The 21,637-nt window shown below is 36.8% G+C and overlaps 1 protein-coding gene across 5 annotated transcripts in view; it reads left to right on the forward strand.

Moving 5' to 3' along the window:
- Positions 1–21,637, forward strand: part of TAB3 (TGF-beta activated kinase 1 (MAP3K7) binding protein 3) — a 55,828-nt gene that overhangs the window by 30,072 nt on the left and 4,119 nt on the right. For 4 of the 5 annotated variants that reach the window (XM_019629001.1, XM_019628998.1, XM_019628999.1 and 1 more), the window contains 5 exons: positions 360–1,809; positions 2,662–2,822; positions 8,680–8,773; positions 12,389–12,472; positions 17,830–17,931. In XM_019629001.1, the coding sequence (XP_019484546.1) occupies positions 360–1,809; positions 2,662–2,822; positions 8,680–8,773; positions 12,389–12,472; positions 17,830–17,931 (1,891 nt within the window). The remainder of the gene's footprint in view (positions 1–359; positions 1,810–2,661; positions 2,823–8,679; positions 8,774–12,388; positions 12,473–17,829; positions 17,932–21,637) is intronic. The other variant, XM_019629002.1, reaches the window with a different exon arrangement.

Below are 21,637 nucleotides of genomic sequence, written 5' to 3' on the forward strand. Positions count from 1 at the left end.
ATGCTTGCATATTGCAGCAGTTGTGGTGAATCCAAGATTAGCCCAACATTTTAATTTGTTGAGATGCAACAAGTATAAAATGAGTCCTGGGTTTTGAGTCAGAAAAGTTGGGATTGAGCCACAATGTTCATTAGGAGATATTTTACATTTCTGTAGCAGTAGTACTAGTCATATGAGCTGAGTGTAAAATAATATGACTCATTTGAGATCTCCTTTTCAGGATAGATGCCCATGAAGCTTTTGGTGCTTAAAATACTGTTCTCTGGTTATTTTATGATGGTCACATATGTATAACTCTGGCAAAACTATTAGGATTTGTTAATTTTGCCAATGTTACTTTTACCATTTTCTCCCCCTAGAATAACAACAATCTTGAAGCCTGCTGCCGAGCCCTTTCCCAGGAGAGTAGCAAATACTTATATATGGAATACCATAGTCCAGATGACAGCCGAATGAATAGAAATCGCCTTTTGCATATTAACCTGGGTATCCATTCTCCTAGTAGCTACCACCCAGGAGACGGTGTGCAGCTTAATGGTGGCCGGACACTGGTGCACAGCTCAAGTGATGGACACATTGATCCGCAGCATGCGGCAGGCAAACAGCTGATATGTTTAGTTCAGGAACCACATTCAGCTCCAGCTATTGTGGCTGCTACTCCCAACTACAATCCATTTTTTATGAATGAACAGAACAGAAGTGCAGCTACTCCTCCTTCCCAGCCACCTCAACAGCCATCTTCCATGCAAACAGGAATGAATCCATCTGCTATGCAAGGGCCTTCGCCACCGCCACCTCCTTCATACATGCACGTACCTCGGTATAGTACAAATCCAATCACTGTTACAGTATCCCAAAACCTCCCTTCTGGACAGGCTGTCCCAAGAGCTTTACAAATTCTTCCACAAATTCCAAGCAATCTCTATGGGTCTCCTGGTTCTATTTATATCAGACAGACATCTCAGAGTTCATCAGGAAGACAAACTCCGCAGAGTTCACCATGGCAGTCCTCACCTCAGGGCCCAGTGCCTCATTATAGCCAACGTCCTTTGCCTGTTTATTCACATCAGCAGAACTATCAACCTTCTCAGTATTCTCCAAAACAACAGATCCCTCAGCCTGCTTACCATTCGCCACCTCCTTCTCAGTGTCCTTCACCCTTCAGCTCTCCACAGCATCAAGTGCAGCCTTCGCAGTTGGGCCACCCAAGTTCCCATGTCTTTCTGCCACCTAGTCCTTCGACAACTCCACCCCATCCATATCAACAAGGATCTCCCTATCAGAAACAGGGAAGCCATTCAGTAGCCTATCTCCCATACACAACATCTAGCTTACCCAAAGGATCCATGAAGAAGATCGAAATTACAGTCGAACCCTCTCAAAGACCTGGGACAGCAATGAATCGGAGTCCGTCGCCTATCAGTAATCAACCATCGCCACGGAATCAGCACTCACTGTACACAGCCACCACTCCACCTTCAAGTTCTCCTTCAAGAGGGTTATCCAGTCAGCCCAAACCTCCATTTAGTGTTAATCCTGTGTATATCACGTATACACAGCCAACTGGACCTTCCTGTGCTCCATCCCCAGCTCCGCGGGTGATACCAAACCCAACTACAGTTTTTAAAATTACTGTAGGCCGAGCAACGACTGAAAATCTTTTAAATTTAGTGGACCAAGAAGAACGCTCTGCAGCCCCAGAACCTATTCAGCCTATTTCAGTGATACCAGGCACGGGGGGAGAAAAGGGAAGCCATAAATATCAGAGGAGTTCTAGCTCTGGATCAGATGACTATGCCTATACACAAGGTAATTTCAGCCCCTTTTATGAAATCTAATCTTTGTGGTGGGGTGGCAATCTCCTATTCAAAATAAAATAGCTTATATTAGCTGTTCAGTATTTATTAAATATTGGGCAGTAGCATTGCTATTAAGAATGGGGTTAGTGCTTGAGAGTCATCTACAGACTTTTTTCAAATATGAAAATGTAGGCATGTAATAATGACCTAATGAGACTTTTTTTTTTAGGAAGAACATTCATTGGGAGAAAAATATAGATAAGTGAAGTTGGTATTGTCAAAAAGACAAACTGCAGAGTGGGAAAAAGATTCATAGAGGGTGGACTAAAGTTTATCAAGGTGCAATAATTTAAATATTTTCTAAAGAGAATGGCCTAAAGGATATAATGATATTTATAAATGGGATTGGTAATGAAGAACATTACATTTAGTTAGGTCCATTATTAACTAACAATGTCCTTTATATTTAAAAGAGAATAGAGTTTTTAAAAGTCTATTTAGATTGTTTCAAGATATCTGAGAATTTAGTGTATAAGGAGGGAAGTTAATTATGATTGTAATTCAATATGCCTGGTATTGAGCCTGTTTAAAACACACAGGTATAGTTAAAGATACTCTTAGGGAAACTAAGGACGACAGAACAAGAGGGACGGATAGATGATATTTTGGCCGCAGTTCCAAGAGCTAAATTAAAGCAGATATGGAGGCAGAAGAGCATTAGAAAGACATGAGAGTAAATGCCAATTCAAGTTGGACGACAGGGCTCCTTACAGGTATTTTATACATTAGCAATGCGTATAGGAATTTCCCGGTCACTTGTTCAGTCTTATTCTCTGCAATGACTTTATCTGTAATGCTATAGCCTTGCTGTTACATCAGCGAGCAAGGATGGAGAGGTTAGCAAAGCAGTTGAAACTTGAGAAAGAGGAGCTAGAGCGGTTGAAGGCTGAAGTGAACAGTATGGAGCATGACCTGATGCAGAGACGGCTCAGAAGGGTCAGCTGCAACACTTCGATCCCTACGGTAAGCGATCTGTTGGGATGTGTGGATAGGAAAGTGGGGACATTGGCTGTCCGGGACGTTTGTTTTTCTTTTAGGTTCTGTTTCTGGCAGTTCTTTTGTTTTTGCTTTTTAAACAATGGTTGAAGGACCTTTGCCTTCAATAGTTCTCATCAAAGTAATTTGATGCTTTTTTTTTTACATATATGAATTCCATAGGCTCATCAGTATTTTCAAATACTGACTGTTATAATCAAGCTATAGCATCTCATGTGCAATAAATTGCTTTTTGTCAAAATAGAAATGAAAAGTGCACCCTGACCAAATATTTTATAAATTGTTCTCGTGTATCCATTTATTCTCCTAAGCATATTATATATGTTTCCAAACATTTAAAAATTATTTTTCTAAGTACATTAAGTTAAATGAGCTACAGTGAGGTCAGTATGAATTTTGGGAGTGTTGACTATAAGACTTTTAAGGCAGAGCAATTTGTTATGTGTAAATAATTGTACAAACTAAGATAACAGCATTGACAACAGTCCTAACAGGAACTGCTCTAATGAAAAGATTTGGATAATATATTTTTAACAGGTTGGTTAATATTTATGAGTTCTAAAGATCTTAAACAGTTCTGAAAATTTTGAAAGAAGTCTCTAAAATCTTATATCATTTCACTTTTTAACTCATTCAGTCAACAAAAATGGTTTATGAATGTGGTCCGTTACTAGGTGCTTAGTACATGCCTGCTAGTGGGAGACATAAATCCATCAAAAGATAACTTGATATAATACTGTGGGGTAAGTGCCCCGTTTGCTGAGAGGACTCATACATCAACTACCGTATTTCCCCATGTATAAGACGCACCTTAATTTTGGGGCCCGAAATTTGAAGAAGAAAAAAAAGTATTACATACAGTTATTGAACTCAAGTTTTATTCATCATAAAATTCATACAACTCCTCATCACTGTCAAAACTCCCAACCATAGCCAGTCTCGGATTGTTTTCTCAGTTGGAGCAGGACCAAACTTATGTTCAGCACCACAATTTCCATTCACTTTTGCAAACTGGATCACTTTTAACTTGAATTCAGCACTGTACGAAAATCTTTTCTGAGCCATTTCTGGGCAGAACGTGGCAAAATGTAACCTAATATACCAGTAACAAGTGTGAAACAATGAGCGCAAAGACAACAAGCGCGAAAAAAGCGGGAAATGCAAGTAAAAAAAAAAAATCTACAACCGCTGTATAAGACGCACCCAGTTTTTAGACCCCAAATTTTTCAAAAAGGGGTGCGTCTTATACATGGGGGGAAATGGTAGTTTCTGTATATACTCAATGCACTTCTCTGCTCTCACATTCCTCCTGCTGGAATGCTCTGCATGTGAAAATCTTGTCTGTTCTTCAGGGCTCAGCTCAATCTCTACTTTTTCGATGGAGTCATTCCTCCTTCTCTTACCCTATCTAAACTAAGGGTAATCTCTCAGAGAGAAGTGGGCATGGATGTATGTCAGGCCTCTTGCAGACAGCATGTCTGCAGCTATGTCTCATAGAAAAGTTTTTAACTGAGGTTCTTGGCTTCAAAGGAGATCTTAGTGAACCCCTGAAATTATATGCAGTTTCATATGTGTGTTAATGTGGGAAGCAGGACTATAGCTTTCATCTGATTTTCATAGTTATTAGATTGAAGGAAAAAGGGGAGGAACCACTGCCCTCAACAGTGTAAAATGGAGGACTTTCAGGAGGCAGCAATTCACAGTTCCCTCACTTAAGCTGAGAGTTCTGATGTCTTAACAGGTTGATGTACACAGGTAGAGTGGGCCTTAGACCTTAATCACTAGGTTGAGGTGTTTGAACTTCTACCAGTCATGGGGAACCAGTGGATGTTATTGAGAAACAGGCATATTTAATGATATTTTTCCTAATAGTGATTAAGTTCCTAAGTATACTCAATATTGGAAGTAAGAAGGAAGGGGATTAATTACTTAAAACACTTGGGAAATTACAAAGCTGTCTTTAACTGAAAGGTGATGTTTCAGCCTCATTGTTTCACACTTGAAATCTTAATTGAGTTCTCTGATGAGTGGAGATATTGAAGAATAACTCATATAGGAAACCACGAGCACTTTGGGGTCCTTTAGGTACTTGTAGAGCATCAATAAATTTTAGCATAGAAGTTATTTTCTGTAACATAACCATTTAAGATTTGATTAACAATCTCTTGGTGTGTGATAATCCCTGCTAAATTAAAAACCTGTTGGTCTTTTTTGTTGTTGTTGGCAGTAGAGAATTATCTAATGTAGCATAAGTTAGTGCTTCAAAAAAACCCAGATTTTAGATGAAAGCTTTTATTGATGAGACTTCTTTAGAAAAAGGGAAATTGGTGAAACTCCTGCCCTAGGCTATAATTTTTAACTTAGAGTATTTCAAAGATACGTAAAATAGGTGGAATAGCATAATGAACCCCCATGTAGCCATCACCCAGCTTCAGAAATTGGTAGCTCATGTGGTAGTATTTGAGAGAAGAGAAATTTGTGTGATTCCCGTGTGTTTCTGCTGCCAGGTCTAGAGTAAAATGGAGGACTATTAGGAGCGCATGGCTGAGGGACAGTTGTGGTTAAGACAGCGAGCTCTCAATTGAGATGTGAATTTGAATCCTACTTCTGTTGCTTATGTGTCTTTCATATATCTTTGGATAAGTAACCTTCTCTATGCTTATTTTCTTATCTATAATGTGTGTGAGTACCCATGTCATGGGATTTTTGTTAGGATTAAATAAGATAATAACACTTTAAACAATTTATATAATGCCCAACAAATAGTAAATGTTCTTATAAGATAAAGGTTAGTTGGCAAGGTACTGGAAAAATTTGCTTGAGATACACAAATCTAAAGCATTTTGTAAAACTGATTTCTTTTAAACTTTAGGAACATGCATAACACCAGGGTATATTATATGTAGGGAATTAATAAAAATAAAGCATGTAGTCAGAATTCCCTTTTTGTTCATAGAGGTTCATTTGAGGCACCATGACAGTTGAAAGAGTGTCCACATAGGCTCCGGAACCAGAATAACTCTGGAAGTCACTGGTACTATCTAACTTCTCTGCATTTGATTTTCCCTATCCAGAGAAGGGAATTCTAACATATTGTACATTTTAATGTTGTTGTCAAGAAAAAGAGACAATAATGCATGTAAAGTGCCTGGCTTGTTGTAGGTGCTCAGTAAATGGCTATCCTTATCATAGTCCCACGCTTCTAGGATTACACAATATAGAATTGACTTTCATTGCTACTAGGTACATATTGCTATCTTCACGTTTTCAAACAAATTAATTTCTTATCAAGCAGCGTATTAAAAAGTTGCTTAGAAATGTGTGTGCCTAATGAGACTGGAATGCACATTTGTGAACAGCTCTGTGTGCAGTTGCAGGTGCAGAAACAGGAGCAGTGACAATCTTCCTAAGGAGGGCCAAAGTGCAAAGATGCATGACTGCCATCATTTCCCTCAATCTATTATTTGCAAAGCATTGTATTAAATGCTGTGGGAGATGTCATCTCTTAGAGATCTGTATGTAAAAAGATGTATGTATATCTGCCTATGTACCTGTGTGTGTGAGTGTGTGTGAGAGAGAGAGAGAGTGAGAGAGAGACAGTATTGTGAAGGGGGAGAGAGAGAGACAGACACAGTATTGTGAAGCAGTAGATCAGAAGTTCTGGCCAGCTGAAATAAGGTAGTGATATTAAGTGCCTTCAGAGTTCTGAGATAGAAATGTCAGTTTTTTGCTGGTAGGGTTCAAAGATTGAGACAATTTCATGGAAGAGGAGGAAATTTAACTTATATACCTTGAAGGATAAATAAGATTTTAGTAAGCAGAGGGCTGCCAGTTATCCCCTCCCCCAACATTTCCCTCCCATTCATCTTGTTGTAATTGGGTTTTTGGACTAACAGTTTTGAGTCCCAGATGCATAATTGGGACCAAGCCACCGAAGAACATCAGTGTCCTCGACCCTGGTCTCTGTGAAACAACTGCTTGAAGTGCTGAAACACTTGACTTAAGGTGTTTCTGCTACCTTTCAGGAAAAAACTTAGAGTAAACAATCTTGAAACCCCTTCTCCACAAAAAACTACTTTTTTACAAATGTTAGCAATTTTTCAGAAAGCTTTTTCCTCTCAATTTAATCAGAAACTATGAAAAAGGACAGAAGAATCTTACAGATAAACTGTTAGGTTAGTGAGTTCCAGTGGTTCTACTATCTTTGGAAATGAGCCTGTTGAGAACTTTTTGTTGTTATAAGCAAACGTGCAGTATCTTGACTATAAAGTATGTTATAATCAAGTATAATAGTTACAGAGCTTCACTATTCAGGGACACTGCAGCTGCAACCCCCCACCACCAATATATAGGAAGGATCAGCTCCTTCAGGTACTTGACTTTCCTGATATGATTCTACAAAGAAAATAGGTTCTTGCACATGTTCCTAGGAAGATGGCATCACTCTTTGAAACCCTTGAACCAAGTGCTTCAGCTTTAGTATAATGCTCAGGTGTTTTAAACTCTTAATATTGCCTAGTAGAGATAGTATAAGGAATTTACATGTTAATGTCACATGGTTTACCCATAGGAATGAGAAAAGAAAAAGCAATCCCTTGTAAATATTTCTAAATGACTTTTGTGTTCCCCTGGCATTCTAAGGGATTATAGCTCTTATTATATATATTCTGCCTGTTATAGCACTTATTTTAAACTCGGTACCTACTAATTTAGTGGGAATTCCCAGTTATTCTGGTAATACCTCCTAACAAGATCTTGCATTATTGTGAATTAAAATAACCCTTTTTGCCCATTTTTCTACATTCTTACATATTTAGTTTTTAGCAAAATACATGTTTTTAATCTTTTACTTTATATATCACCTTAGAAACTTTAGTTAATACCTAGGCTGTGCTGAAAGCTTCAATACCCATACCTCTGGAGTCTAAACCCTAATTTTGTTTTTTACTATACATATATGTAAAATAGTAAAATTCAGAATGTCAAGGAAGTAAAGGCTTCCAAAAAGCTTGATTTAACTGAAGAATAAGGCTCTCTTCACATTTAAGTGTCTCCTGTATGCCCCTGGAAGGCCTAAAGTATAGGCTGGGCTGGAAAGGTCAAGGCAGAAGGAAACAAAGTTGGGGGAAGAATGCAGTCCATTTGTTCCTGAAAATTTCATGAACTAGATTAATTACTTCTTTTGACCTAGAAAAAAAGATGTTTATATAAGTTTATATAGACGAGTTCTACAATATATAAATCCTGACTCTACCAATTACTAGCTTTTATAACCTTGGGGAAATTATATAACCTGTGCCTCAGCTTCCTCCTATATAAATTGGAGGTGATATTAGTACGTACCTTGAGAAATTGTTTTGAGGAAGGAATGAGAGAATTCTGGTGAACACAGTACCTGCCACTCAGTAAATGTTCATTAAAGTTAGTGCTGTTGTAATTTTTACCAGCTTGGACAAGTTAAAATCATGGATGTTGCTTATTTAAAAGGTTGATACTTATTAGTCTCCCTTATCATAAAAAACAGATGAAATAAAATATTCTTAGTGCTTTGTAATTAAAATGGTAGTATTTTACAGTCTAGTATTGTAGCCTGCCACGTTATATGCAGATTTTGTTTGTATGGGGCCATGCTGATGTCCCCATTTTACCTGACTATTCCTTGAAAACCATAACATAATAGGACTTCTTAAACATGTCCTCTTATGGACTAAGGCTATATTCTCGGTAATAACCAATCAGAACAATTAACATGAATAGCAGTTCTTAAATGTTGGGCTTGATAATGACTTTCCCACACTTGCTATTTTGGGTCCTTTCTTACTAGCCTGAGGAAATGACAAGATTGAGAAGCATGAACAGACAACTCCAGATAAATGTTGACTGTACACTGAAAGAAGTTGACCTCCTTCAATCTAGAGGTATAGACTTGATTATTTGGTAAACCATAAGTAATAGTGTGGTGTTTTAAGCTACTTAAATAGCAATCATTTTGGTTTTACAGATTTAAGAGGTAGTTTTTACCCATTATAAGATGATAGTCCTGGTAAAGAGATCCTTCCACCCCATTCTTGGTCGTAGATCATATTTGGGGGATCAAAAATAGTTTTACTTTGGCAGTTTCATCAAGTTCTTATCATTGAGACTGTTCTATGTTTTTATTCTGTGTTTATCCTCTTTTAGTCATTTACTGTAAATATTTTATAAGTTGATGGGTTTTAATTCTAAAACTTAGTAGATTCATATTATATGGGAATCATCTAAAATACTTGTAGAAACCTGGGGTCCAAAAATCAGAATATTAAATTTCTGTTTTAAAGTAAATTCCATATGCCATTTTTTTTTTTAGCTGAGCCATCCTGCCACCTGTTGGCAGCTCAGCGGCTGCTCAGCTCGGGCTGACTCGAACCGCTGTTGCTCAGAGCTCAAACTCTTGAGCGAGCTCTTAACCAACTGAGCCACTCAGCCGGCCCCTCCATATGCCATTTTTAATTTATCTTTTCTGGGGTTTTTTTTTTTTGCCTTCCTTATAGAAATGTACTACTACAGTAGAAGCTCTCTTAACTGACTTTCATTTACCCAGCTCAGGTTAGAGATGCTCTTCATTTCCTCTGTAAAATATACTGACTGAGCCCACAGCTGCTGCACACTCATGATAAGAGACTATTCTGGCATGTCCATATACTACTTATTGCTCCCCTCAGTGGAATTGTCTGCTTACCAAAAGTCAGTTGGGCCTGTTCCTAAACCTGTTTATGCCCGTTACTATACTTTGTAATTTAATGTTTCTTAAACTGACATGAAGGCAGGAGAAATAAAAACCAAAGGCAAATGCTTTTTAAAGACTCAGGCAAATCAAATAGGGACTAAATTAGATATAACTGAAGAGAGTAAGGGGGGAAATCATAAAAATCTAAGAAGATTCGGTCCTCAAATTAAATGTTCTTAAAGCAGGTTTTTGTGTTTTTTTTTTTTAAGATTTTTTTTTTTAATTGGGGAATTGGGGGAAGGGGAACAGACAATTGCTGTCCTTTTGTTCTTCAGCCTAGTTGTGGAGGATGTTGCTTCAGTGGTCCAAGTTGGCACCATCATTGCGCTCTTACTGGACGAGGCAGATCAGTCGCCGGCTTCTGGACTGCCGCTCACTGCGGCTACTTGGCCGCTCACGCTGGCTGCTGGCTACACATGGTAGCCCATGGCAACTCACTGCAGCAATGGCTGCAGCCTACACTGTTACTGGTGACTCACAGCAGCCCAGCTCCAGGTTGAGCGTTGTTCAGCATCTTAGCTGTACAGGGCAGTGTCACTGGCCCTCATATGTGGGATCCAAACTGGGGCCCTCTGGCGTCCCAAGCCAGCTCTTAACCAACGCGCCACTCAGCTGGCCCTTAAAGTAGCTTTCTTGCTCCATTCTCACAAAGTCAAAACAGGAAATTATAGATCAGGCTTTTCCCCAAACTAGCCTGTTTCATGTTTTTCAAAATAAAGTTTTAGTGGAACGTAGCCACACCCATTTGTTTACATATTGTCTTTGGCTGCTTTTGTGCTTCAACACTATAGTTAAATCAGGACTCACAACAAAGACTGTATTATCCACAATGCCTAAAACATTTACCTGGACCTTTACAGAAAAAGTTTGCCCACTTTAGGTCATCACGGGTGTAAGTTTATATAATAAGAAAGACAATATAGAACCTTCAGTCAACAGACATGTACTACTATGTTTATTACAGTAAAATTGACATGTAATTTTTCTTAACAACTCCATTTTATAATTAGCCTCCCTCCTTTACTGTCCTTAATTATGAAAGCTAAGAGAGTTTCTACTGTATTTTAAGAGTATATAAAAATACTCCTCTGCCATTTTTAGGCAAGGCTAAACAGTAGAAGCAGGGGAACCCAAAAGATATGGAACTGTCTGAATAATAGAAGTAAATTTGAATGTGAAAGCTGAACAATCTAGTTAGGTGCCCTTAAAATTATTTCCAGAAGCCTAGACACAGTAATTCTTTCATTGCTTAAAGCTTGTAGGCTGTAGAAAAAATTACTGTGCATAATGTGGGGTGTTATACAAACTATTGCTGCTGCTGTATTAGGAGGGAAGAGTGCATCAATTTTTTTTGCTTATGTTCTTTGAAGTAAAACAAGAAACACAAACATTTGCTTAGGATATTTATAGTAAGCCTTATGGGTGTAGAAATTACATCATCAGCTATAACTTAAGTAATTGAAATACATATGCAGCATCTTAAAACATAAAAAGATACAATTAATATATCAAATAGCATTGTGGTTTTCATGAGCTATCATAGGAATTTTTTTCAGAAAGTTATCTTAAAATAGCATATCCAAATGGGTAAAAGCATTTGTAATAGGACCTGCAAGGGAAACCACTATTAAGATTTTATAAGTGAAGAATTGTTTTTGGTCTCCATTGGGCAAAGAGCTGGTGCGTAAGGATTTCTAAATCTGCTTTCATAAGGGGTCCAAATGTATCCATTTTATACTAAATTCTTCTCTTCCATGCTCTGGAAACATTTTATATAAATTTCCAATCTAAACTTCTAAGCAAGAGAAGGAATCAGACATTTTGGGGAACATTTAAACTAGATGCAAATCAGTACATGATTTGATAAAAAGCAGCTTTATTGTTGGTTTTTGTGAGGAAAACTGTTATTGGGGAAAAAATTAGGTCTAGAACTATCAGTACCATATACATCCTCTGTAAATAAGTTGTGGGTACAGTTATAAAGCTTAACTAGAATTGTGTAGAACAAGCAGGTTATGGTGATAGGTTCACAGAAGTGAATGTAGGACCCAAAGCTGGCACTGGATAAAAACTGACCTTGGAGGAGTCGTGGCAAAAGATGGGGCTGAAACAGACAACTAGATCAGGGAGTGAACATTTTAAGAGAAGTGAAAATGTTGTGGCAAGACAAAATTCTCAGGGATTGTTCTACTATTCTGAAATTGGCACCGTATCTTTTATCATTAATAAATCTGTAGGTGACATTTAAGATTCTCCTTGTCTTGAAGATATGACTCCATGAGCTGCTGATATAACAACTTGATTAATCTTTGTAAATTTATATATTTGGGTTCTTCCACAGTTGAATTTATAGTAGATAAAATTTTAAGGTAAATTATGAAAGACAAGAAAGTGAGCTTTCACTATTTAAATCTTTATCATGGTTTGTTTATTAAAATCAAAACAAACAAAAACCAGTTCAGCCATCTTTTCATTTCTCTCCTTCATTTACCTCCCTAAATGCGCCACATGCTTAATTGTGCCTAAAGAGACTGGCTTTACAGTTAGAAAAATACTCCTTTAGGTGAACATTATAGACAGACACAGGTGTGATAGTTTGCTTGAGTCTTTTCTCACAATGATAAAGAAAACAATTTCAGTGAGAAGAGGGAAGGATAATATAATGAGTTTTGAAATGCTGGAAAACTTTATTTCCCTATTTTCCTTAACAAAAAACTCAACTAACAGAAAGAGCGCTAAATGCCTGGTAATTTTATTTTCTTTATAGGAAACTTTGATCCAAAAGCCATGAATAATTTTTATGACAACATACAACCTGGCCCAGTGGTACCACCCAAGCCATCTAAAAAAGGTGAGTAGGGAAATGTCACAAACGTCATAGAAATAAATATGAAAATTCTCTGGGAGTTCACAGTTATAGCTGAAGAAATTTCTATTAACTTGTTCAACATACAAAAAGTTACCATGATGTCCCCAAACTTCTAAAAAGCACTAAAATTAATTAGTCCTGGAATTATTGTCAAAAGTAATTAAATGGGATATACAATTTATTTTTTAAGTTGAAACAGTGCATTATATAGTTATTATAAAATTAACCAGCACTGTAAAAACTATAATCCTAAAAGTATTATGTGAGAATGGAAAGTTTGATCTACTTAATTGACAGGCTACAAAAGAATCGTGTACCCAACAGGTGAGCATAACCATTAGGTCCTACATAAATCCAAGATTTGGAGGAATTGCTATTGGATAATTGTAAATTATTCCTATGTAATATTAAAGGTATCAAAGAGCTTGTTTTTATGTACCAAATGTTTAAATTTGAATTTAAACGAGTCATTGAATTTAAACTTTTGTGCCCCAATCTTAATTCTCAAGACTGAGCATTTCAAATCTTAATCCTTAGGATTTAAGCAACTCAAAATAGATTGATCATGGGCTAGCCGAGTGGCGTTGGTCAAGACTTGGTTTGGGACGCCAGCTCTGAGCAGCAGGGCCCTGGTTCCAATCCCACATGACGGCCAGTGACACTGCGCTCTCTACAGCTAAGGTGGTGAACAACAGCTCGACCTGGAGCTGGGCTGCCGTGAGTCACCGGCCACAGTGTAGGCTGTAGCCCCTGCTGCAGTGGGCTGCCGTGAGCTACTGTGAGTGGCTGGCAGCCAGCGTGAGCTGCCATGAGCCGCTGTGAGCGGCCGCCCAATGGCTGGTGAGCGATTGCCTCAGCCGGGAAGAGCGCAATGATAATACCAACATGGGCCAGTGAAGCAACGTCCTCCACAACTAAACCGAGGAACAAAAGGACAGCAACTTGTCTGTTCCCCCTCCCCGATTCCCCAACGCTGTTCCCCTCCTTCAGTTCCCCAATAAAATCTTTTTTTTTTAAAGGAACACAAATTACCAAAATCAGAAATGAAAAATGGGTTAGCCATTAAAATAATAAGGGAATGTGATGAACAGCTATATGCCAGTAAACTCAACACCTTAGATGAAATGGACACATTCCTTGAAAAATGTAACCTACCAAAACTGAAAAGATGAAATAGAAAATAGTAATAACTATATATCTATTAAAGAAATTGAGTCTATTATCAAAAACTGTCCCACAAAGAAAATTCCAGATCCAGATGGTTTCACTAGTGGGTGAATTCTATCAAACATTTAAGGAAGAGATAATAAATCTTAACACAAACTGAGAAAATAGAGAAGGAAGGAAGTTTCCCATTTTTTAAAATGGAGCCAGCAGAACCCTGATTCCAAAACTTGATAAAGGCATTACCTACCCACCCCTACAGATCAATACCACTCATTAACATAAAAGCAGAGAAATCCTTCATAAAATATTTACAGTATATAAAAAAGATAATGCATCATGACTAAGTTGGATTTAGCTCAGGAATGCAATATTAAAGTAAAGGAGAAAAAGCATATAATCATTTCACTAGATTCAGTTGACAAAAGAGCACCTGACAAAATTCAACAGTCCTTCTAGATGACATTATTTGCAAAGAAAATCTAAGGGTACTGAAAAACAACTATTAGAACTAGTAAGTGAGTTTAACAAGGTCTTGGGATATAAGGTCAGTATACAAAAAACATTTTTATGCTATATTAGCAAGCAATTTGAAAATGAAATTAAAGATAATTACAATACCATCAAAAAAACACAATACATGAATCAATTTAACCAGAGATACGTACATTGGAAACTAAAGAAGACCTAAACAAAGAGTAATATACCATATTCATGATTAAATCAATATTGTTAAGATACCTGTTCTTCCCATGTTGATTTGTAGATATAATGCAATATCAATTGTAACTCCACCAGGTTTTACTTTTTTTGGTAAAAATTAATAAACTTAATGTGAAATTGATAGGGAAACACACAAGACAGAATATCCAATACAATATCAATAAAGAAGAGCGAAGTTGAAAGTCTTATGCTAATCAACTTTAGCACTTACTATATATAAAGCTACAGTATTCAATCAGTGTGGTACTGGCATAGGGATTTTAAAAAATGGATAATTGGAAAAGAATAGAGAGCCCAGATGTAGGGTAAACCCTCACTCACTTACACTACCAGCTGATTTTTGACCAAAGCAACCGATGGAGAAAGGGAAGTCTGTCCCACAGCCAGTGCTAGAAGAACTGGATATCCATGTGGAAAAAACAAAAATTCAAACTATACACAAAAATTTGAGAAAGGTCATACACACCTACATGTAAGAGCTAAACTTACAAAGCTTCCAAAATATAGAATATCTTTGCAACTTAGATGTACATAAAGATTTTTAGATAGGACAGAGGAAACAATGGGGAAAAAATTGGTAAATTAGCCTTCATCGAACACTTCTCATCAAGAGACACTATTAAAGTGACAAAGGCAAGCCACAAACTGGTAGAAAATATCTGCAAAACATGTATCTGGTGAAGAACTGATATTGTGACTATGTGAAGAACTTCTGTGACACACAGCCCAATTCAAAAAAGGGCAAAACATTTGAGCAGACACTTCACAAAGGAATGTATATAAATGGCCAATAAACACAGAAAAATGCTCAATTTGAGTAGACGTTAGGGAAATGCAAATTAAAATCCTGGGATACCACCTTACACTCACTAGAATGGCTAAAATAATGGCCTGGCCATTTCTTATAAAACCATTCACCTGCCCTAATATTGTACTTCTACTTCTAAAGGTTTATCCAAGAGAATCTAAAGTATGTCTACAAAATGACTTGTATTAGAAGATTCATACCAATTTTATTCATAATAACAAAAACTGGAAACAGCCCAGGTGCCCATCAACAGGTGAATGGATTAACAGACTGTGATATATTCATACCATGAAATACTGCTCAACAATAAAACTGAACTACTGAACTAATGCCAAATGAAAGAAATCAAATGCAATACATACTGTATGGTTCTGTTTATATGAAATTCTAGAACAAGTAAAATTAATTTATGGTAAAGAAAAATGTCCCTGGAAGTTGAGGTTGGGGATTGAGTGGGAAAGGGCAGGGGTAGGTTTTCTGGGCTGATAGTAGCATTCTAAATTGGTAGGGATTTGGATTATCCAGGTGTATATGGATTTACCAAAACTCAGGAAATGATACACTTAAAAGGAAACTGTCTTGAGGTAATGTGATAGACCAGCTGCCAGGAACCCATGTTCTGAGTTTTCTATAGCAGTGCTGACATCAGTGTTGCAGATGTGTCATTCTGCCTTCTGTCTTCGAGACCAACACCATGTATGTGAGATGAGAGGCTCCTATTTGTTTGGCATAGTTCTCAGCTGGGAATTATGCAGGGCTTGCATTAATATGCCATTAATAACAAGCTGCATCTAGTTCTGTGCAAGTACTTTTATACTAAAAAGGCTCTTTTCCATGGCACCTTTAATTCTAATAAAATGTGCTAAATTTTAGAGTTAGATGTATCAAATGCTCAATATGTAAATGGATTGTGTAGATAGATGGTTGATGCTACAAAGGTAAGTCTTACCATAAGCAACTTATATTCTACATATACAGTTTGACTAAAATGTTGATTAGAAAGCCATGTAAAGTAACATGTTCACTATAAATGGATTGCTACTTTAGAAATCTAATTGAGCTTTAATTATCTAATATATACTGTTGGTGAGAGTATAAAAATGGTGCCGTTATACCCTATAGTTTTTTAAACCTTTTACCTTTTTCTATTAAAACTTATAAACAATAGAACTTTACTAAATTCTGTAATTCTTTAGGAAGCCTTTTCATGACAGATTTATAAAAGCTATTTGGTTTTCTGTATGAAGTCAATTTTGTTTTCTCAAAAACACAGATTCCCTTTTAAAAAAAAAACACACACCTAAATTGGCCTTTCCTGAAAGTTTATCTAGTTTAATGCAAATCATCTTGTAGTACCACTTAAATTTAAAAAGCAAGTAAAATGTAAATAACAGGTAGAATTGTTTTATCAGCTAGAATAAATGTCTTGGGGTTATTACAGTTACATGCTAGAAATCCAAGTGGAATATGGATGTTTATCTGAATAAATAAGTGCAATAATTAAAGAGAGAATGAGAGATAGGAAGGGAGACAGGGAAACCTTTTTGCACTGGACTCTGCAGTTAAACAATACACTGTCAGATCCATCCCCAACCCCGTCATTATGGTGAGAGCACTGACCTTGGTGTCCCCTGACTTGAGTGCTGGTCCTGGTGGTCTTGGCCTCATGACCTTGTTCAGATCCAGTCTGTGTACCAGCGAGGTCAGCAGTCCTGTAAAATACACAAGCTAAGTAAGAAGGGACAATGAGAAGAGGTATGTGATGCAATAAAGTGCTTTACAAATCTAAGGAATAAGAACTTAACCTCAGTCTTTGGAGCCTAAGGAGACACCTAACTCAACTTTTGTTTACTCTGTCTGATAAGGGAGTGCTTTAGTGCATAAGCACTGATCTCCAAAGGTGAATTGTACTAGGGGGCTGCTTATGGGCTTAAAACTGATTAGAAAATGTAAGATCTTTTATTGGTTCTTACGGGCAAATAATACAAAGTCTGCTACTTTTTGTTTTTACTTCATACAAAGAACTACTTACTAATAACCTATGAATTTATAGACAATACTCTAGTAAGAAATTGGGATGCTTGCAGTCCATGTTGGAAAGTATCTACTGGGCTTTTGCACGTGCAGGTACTGGAATTTATGAAATGATTGGGGAACATGTGTTATCAGTACATAGATTATTTTGAGTTGGTTCTGATTTTCAAGTACTGCTATTGTTCTTTAATGTTATGATTATTGTAAATAGGTTCTTTGGTTAGCCTTAATATGGGTAGTGTAATTTTCACTCATAATTTTCTAATAACTTGCTTAATTAGGGAATTGCTAAAGTGTAATCTCCCAAATTTTGCTTTCACATTGACATTTAATTACTGATTTTATACCCCTAACCCACTAGAAAGTGGGAAGCTGGTGAAATAAGGCATTTATTCCAAGTAATTGAAGAGGATAGAAAAAGCTATAAGAGCCACTGCTCTGTATAGGTTGTAAAAGCAGTGTGAAATATGGCACTTGTCCTCATTCAAGGTAACATTAAGTGTTAGAAGGGTAAACGCCTGTGCGTGTCCCATGAGCAATTTTTGTGAGCCTGTCCAGTGTTCTAAATGAATGGCTTGATTCCTTCTTCCTGGCTTCTCTTCTCATGCAGATTCATCAGACCCCTGCACAATTGAGAGGAAGGCCCGAAGAATTAGCGTGACCTCCAAAGTACAGGTGGACACCCATGACACCCAGGCAGCAGGTGCAGATGGTTTGTACTAGTGTGTCCAGAATGTACTTTAAAGACACGTGTTAACCCATGTAGAGTTATAAGTAAAGACTGACTTTTTACTTGAAAAAATTACTCTCTCTACAGTTTCTAAGGCTGCACTAACAGAAATTTAATGTGAGCCACATACGTAATTTAAAATATTCTAGTAACCTCATTAAAAAAAGTAAACCAAGTGAAATTAATTTTAATATATTTTACTTAATCTAAGTATATACATGGTAGTATTTCAATATGAAATGAATATAAATTATTGTGAGCTATTTTACATTCTTTATTTCATACTAAATCTTTGAAATCTGGTGTATATTTTATTTACACTTACAACACATCTCAATTCAGAGTGGCCACCATAGTGGACAAATTACTCTAAGATTATAGTATCCAGAAAGCAAGGCCAAGTAAATAACTTCAAAGCTCTGGACTTGATAACTTGTCACTGAAGTTTTCTAATGCTTGTTGAACTTTATCATGGTTCAGTTAAAATAAGGTTTCTAGAAATATTGTACATGTTTGAATTTGTGTAAGCATTCTACTTGATATTTCTTATAACTGGGTGAAAAGATCCCAGCCTAAGAACAAACCAAGCAGCTCTCCCTCCCTGAGTCTCTCTCTGTTAGAGTCCGTTTGTTGGGGTGTCTGTTTCTGTCTGCTACTCTGAGTCTGTCTGAGTCTCTCTAAGAACAAACCAAGCATGACACACATTACACTTCATATAGTTAAAAAAACAAATCCTTCTTCCTTTACCATTGGCATATTTCCCATTATCGGAAAAATAACAGCTATTTTTGAAACTGTGTAGAAAATATTTAGTATTTTTGAAAATTTTAGTTGCATCCTTTTGAGCATTTTGTCTTCTGTAGTTTACTACATAATATAAACAATATTGATTATATTTGTGAGGATGGTCATTTTTATGGAAATTTAGCCTATTAAAGGAAAAACCTATTTACTTCATTTTTTATTTGTGTATAAATATGCATAACCTTTTGTTTTTATTTTCCATGAGGCTTGAAATATCTTAACTTCTTTAAATATTCCATTAAAAAGATTTCACACCTCCAAATCAAATGAAAATAGACATCTAAAACGTCTTTCTGGTTTAGATGCTTTGTTTAAACAGTACTTCCCTATGATGAAATGAGCAGTGTCTTTTTTCAGGATCAACAATAATTTTAAATTAGGTACCTTTTAATTTATTTTTTGATAAGTCACTTCAATTTCTTTTTCCAAATTAAAATTGTTATGAGACTGAGAGGTAGCAAAATATAACACCCCAAAATATGCCTATTTTGAGAAATTGCAGGTGTAAGAGAAGCTCTGAAAACACAGCAAAAAGTTCCCCTTTTGTAAGAGACATTTACATTTACAAGGCAATCTCCATTTGTAAGGGGTCTCTCTTGGTACCTGAGAAGAGTCTTGCGACTAAATCTGAGAATTTTAGCAAGGGAGAAAGGCAGCTACTTAAATCACATAACACATCTTACCCTTATTTACTGTGCTTTTCGTAGTAGCCTCCATAACCGGGTCCCCCACCACAACATCTTTGTTTCGTCTTTGTCTGGAGATGGTATTTCTGGAAGAAGCTCGGACCATTTCTGGGAGTTACTCAGTTTTCCTGGGCCTCTCCCATGTACACAGGAGATAATACATGTTATTAAATTTGTTTGTTTTTCTCCTGTTAATCTGTCTTTTATTACAAGGGGGCCTCAGCTAAGAACTCAGAAGGGTAGATTTTTTTCCTTCACAGTACTAAACAGTGAAAAGAGTCCCCAAGTATTCTGAATTAATTAGGTTAAAAGAGGTTTTTCAGTTACATAGTTTCGAAAACAGAGAAGTTTGAAAAACCTTTTCATATTAAATATTTGCATTGCCACAATCTAAAATTTAAGGCCACGTTTGGAATTAGCATAGAAAGATGGAATGTAACATTAAGGGTTTCACATCTTAAAATTTCTCACTTTGGTAAATACTTCATGAAATAAAAAGTCATCTGCCTTAGACAAGTATTAAGTGTTCGCTTTGGGGGGCATTTTGTTCTTTTAAAAGGTTTTAACAATGTGCTTGATAAGACGGGATTGTAATGTCACTAAATCTTCTATTTTGAGATTTGGACTTCTGGTATAATTTGATTTAACAAGTGTAATTTAGCTTGGGACTTTTTGAAAGCTTTCTTTTCTTTGCCTCCTTTCTGCCAAATCTTAACGACTCCGTTTACTATATACAGAGGGTACACAAAAAATGTATACACATTATAAGAAAGGAAAAAAAAACTATTAAAATTGTAACTCAGTATATACCGATAATAAAAGATGAATACAAGTCCTGTGTGTACATTCTTCCCCCCCCCCCCCATTTACTATGCATACCAGTTTTACTGTTTCTATTTACTTCGGCCTTGCACCCTGTAGGCCTGGTAATTAAGGGAGAGGTTTTTGCATCTGTATGGGGCCCACTCCTGGCTCCAATTTAGATCTACATAACATATGCAAAGGTTGCAATAAACCAGCTTAACTGCACTTTCCCCCACCCCAATGGACAAAGCCCAACTCAATAGAAAATTCTACTACAGGCTGAAGAAATTTAAATTTACATCCTAATTAGAAAGTTTTAGAAAATATAAAATTTAAGACAAAAGAAACAGACTCAACGCAGTAGTTTCCAGCAGACTCTCCTCTTACTTTAATAAATCTTCCTTCTCCATTTTTACCTGCCTCATGAATTTCCTGGTGACCCGTGAGCAAGCAGCCACAACAGAAAATATTCTTAACCCCAAATGGTAACTGATTAAAACTTTTCCAGATCTGTTTCTTTCGTTACCTGCTTAGGAAGGCTGCTTACCTTAGATCATAATCTCATTTCCAGCTCACAGTGAAGATTTCCCAGTGTTTACAGGTAGATCTTCCCAGCCTCCTGACCTTCACATTCCAGGGTGAATTCCATCCGGAGATCTTTTAGCCTTCTAGCTACTTGCCCCACTTTCAGTAGGGACTGTTCCTAAAAGGCAGGACTTACCAACTAACTCAAGAAGCACAAGGCCAGAGAGAATGAGGACCTAGGAGTTCAAGGTGTTTTTAAATAAAATCCCAAAGACCAACATAAGGTTACCAGCATTTTATATTGCCAGGTATAGACATTTTAAATTAATATCTGAAGGACAATGTGATGCCAAAAAGGTAGGAAAGAATCTGAGAATAAAAGAATCTTTCATTATGATTAAACACATGCATATTGTGGAACTGAAGGTCTCCTGGAAGAAGGCACACATTTAATCAGATCCTTAAATACAGTGGGGCTGGTATATGGGCCCGGGGTGGGGGTGGGGGTCACAGCAGGCTGAAGATGGCAGGAGGCAGAATTAATTTAACATGCTATATAACATTTCTCATTTTTTAAAATTTGTCTGGAATATAGAATAACTATCCATTATCTGTGGCTAATGAACTAGGAAGGTAATCTATGCTGGACCCAGCAAATTGTTTAGAACAAAGTAGAATATATAGAGGGTGGAACAAAAATGCAGAAGGTGCCCCCCCAAGTATATCATTAAAATACATATCATACATTTTCTGTTTGGCTATGCATTTCCAGTAGCTGTGTTCACTAATTGGCTTTCACATTAGGTAAAGTGGAAACTATCTCCCTTACTTTTAGGGGGTTGTTTTTCATTTCACTGGATTATGCTTGG

The sequence above is a fragment of the Hipposideros armiger genome, unplaced genomic scaffold (genome assembly GCF_001890085.2).
Source record: "Hipposideros armiger isolate ML-2016 unplaced genomic scaffold, ASM189008v1 scaffold_821, whole genome shotgun sequence".
NCBI lineage: Eukaryota > Metazoa > Chordata > Mammalia > Chiroptera > Hipposideridae > Hipposideros > Hipposideros armiger.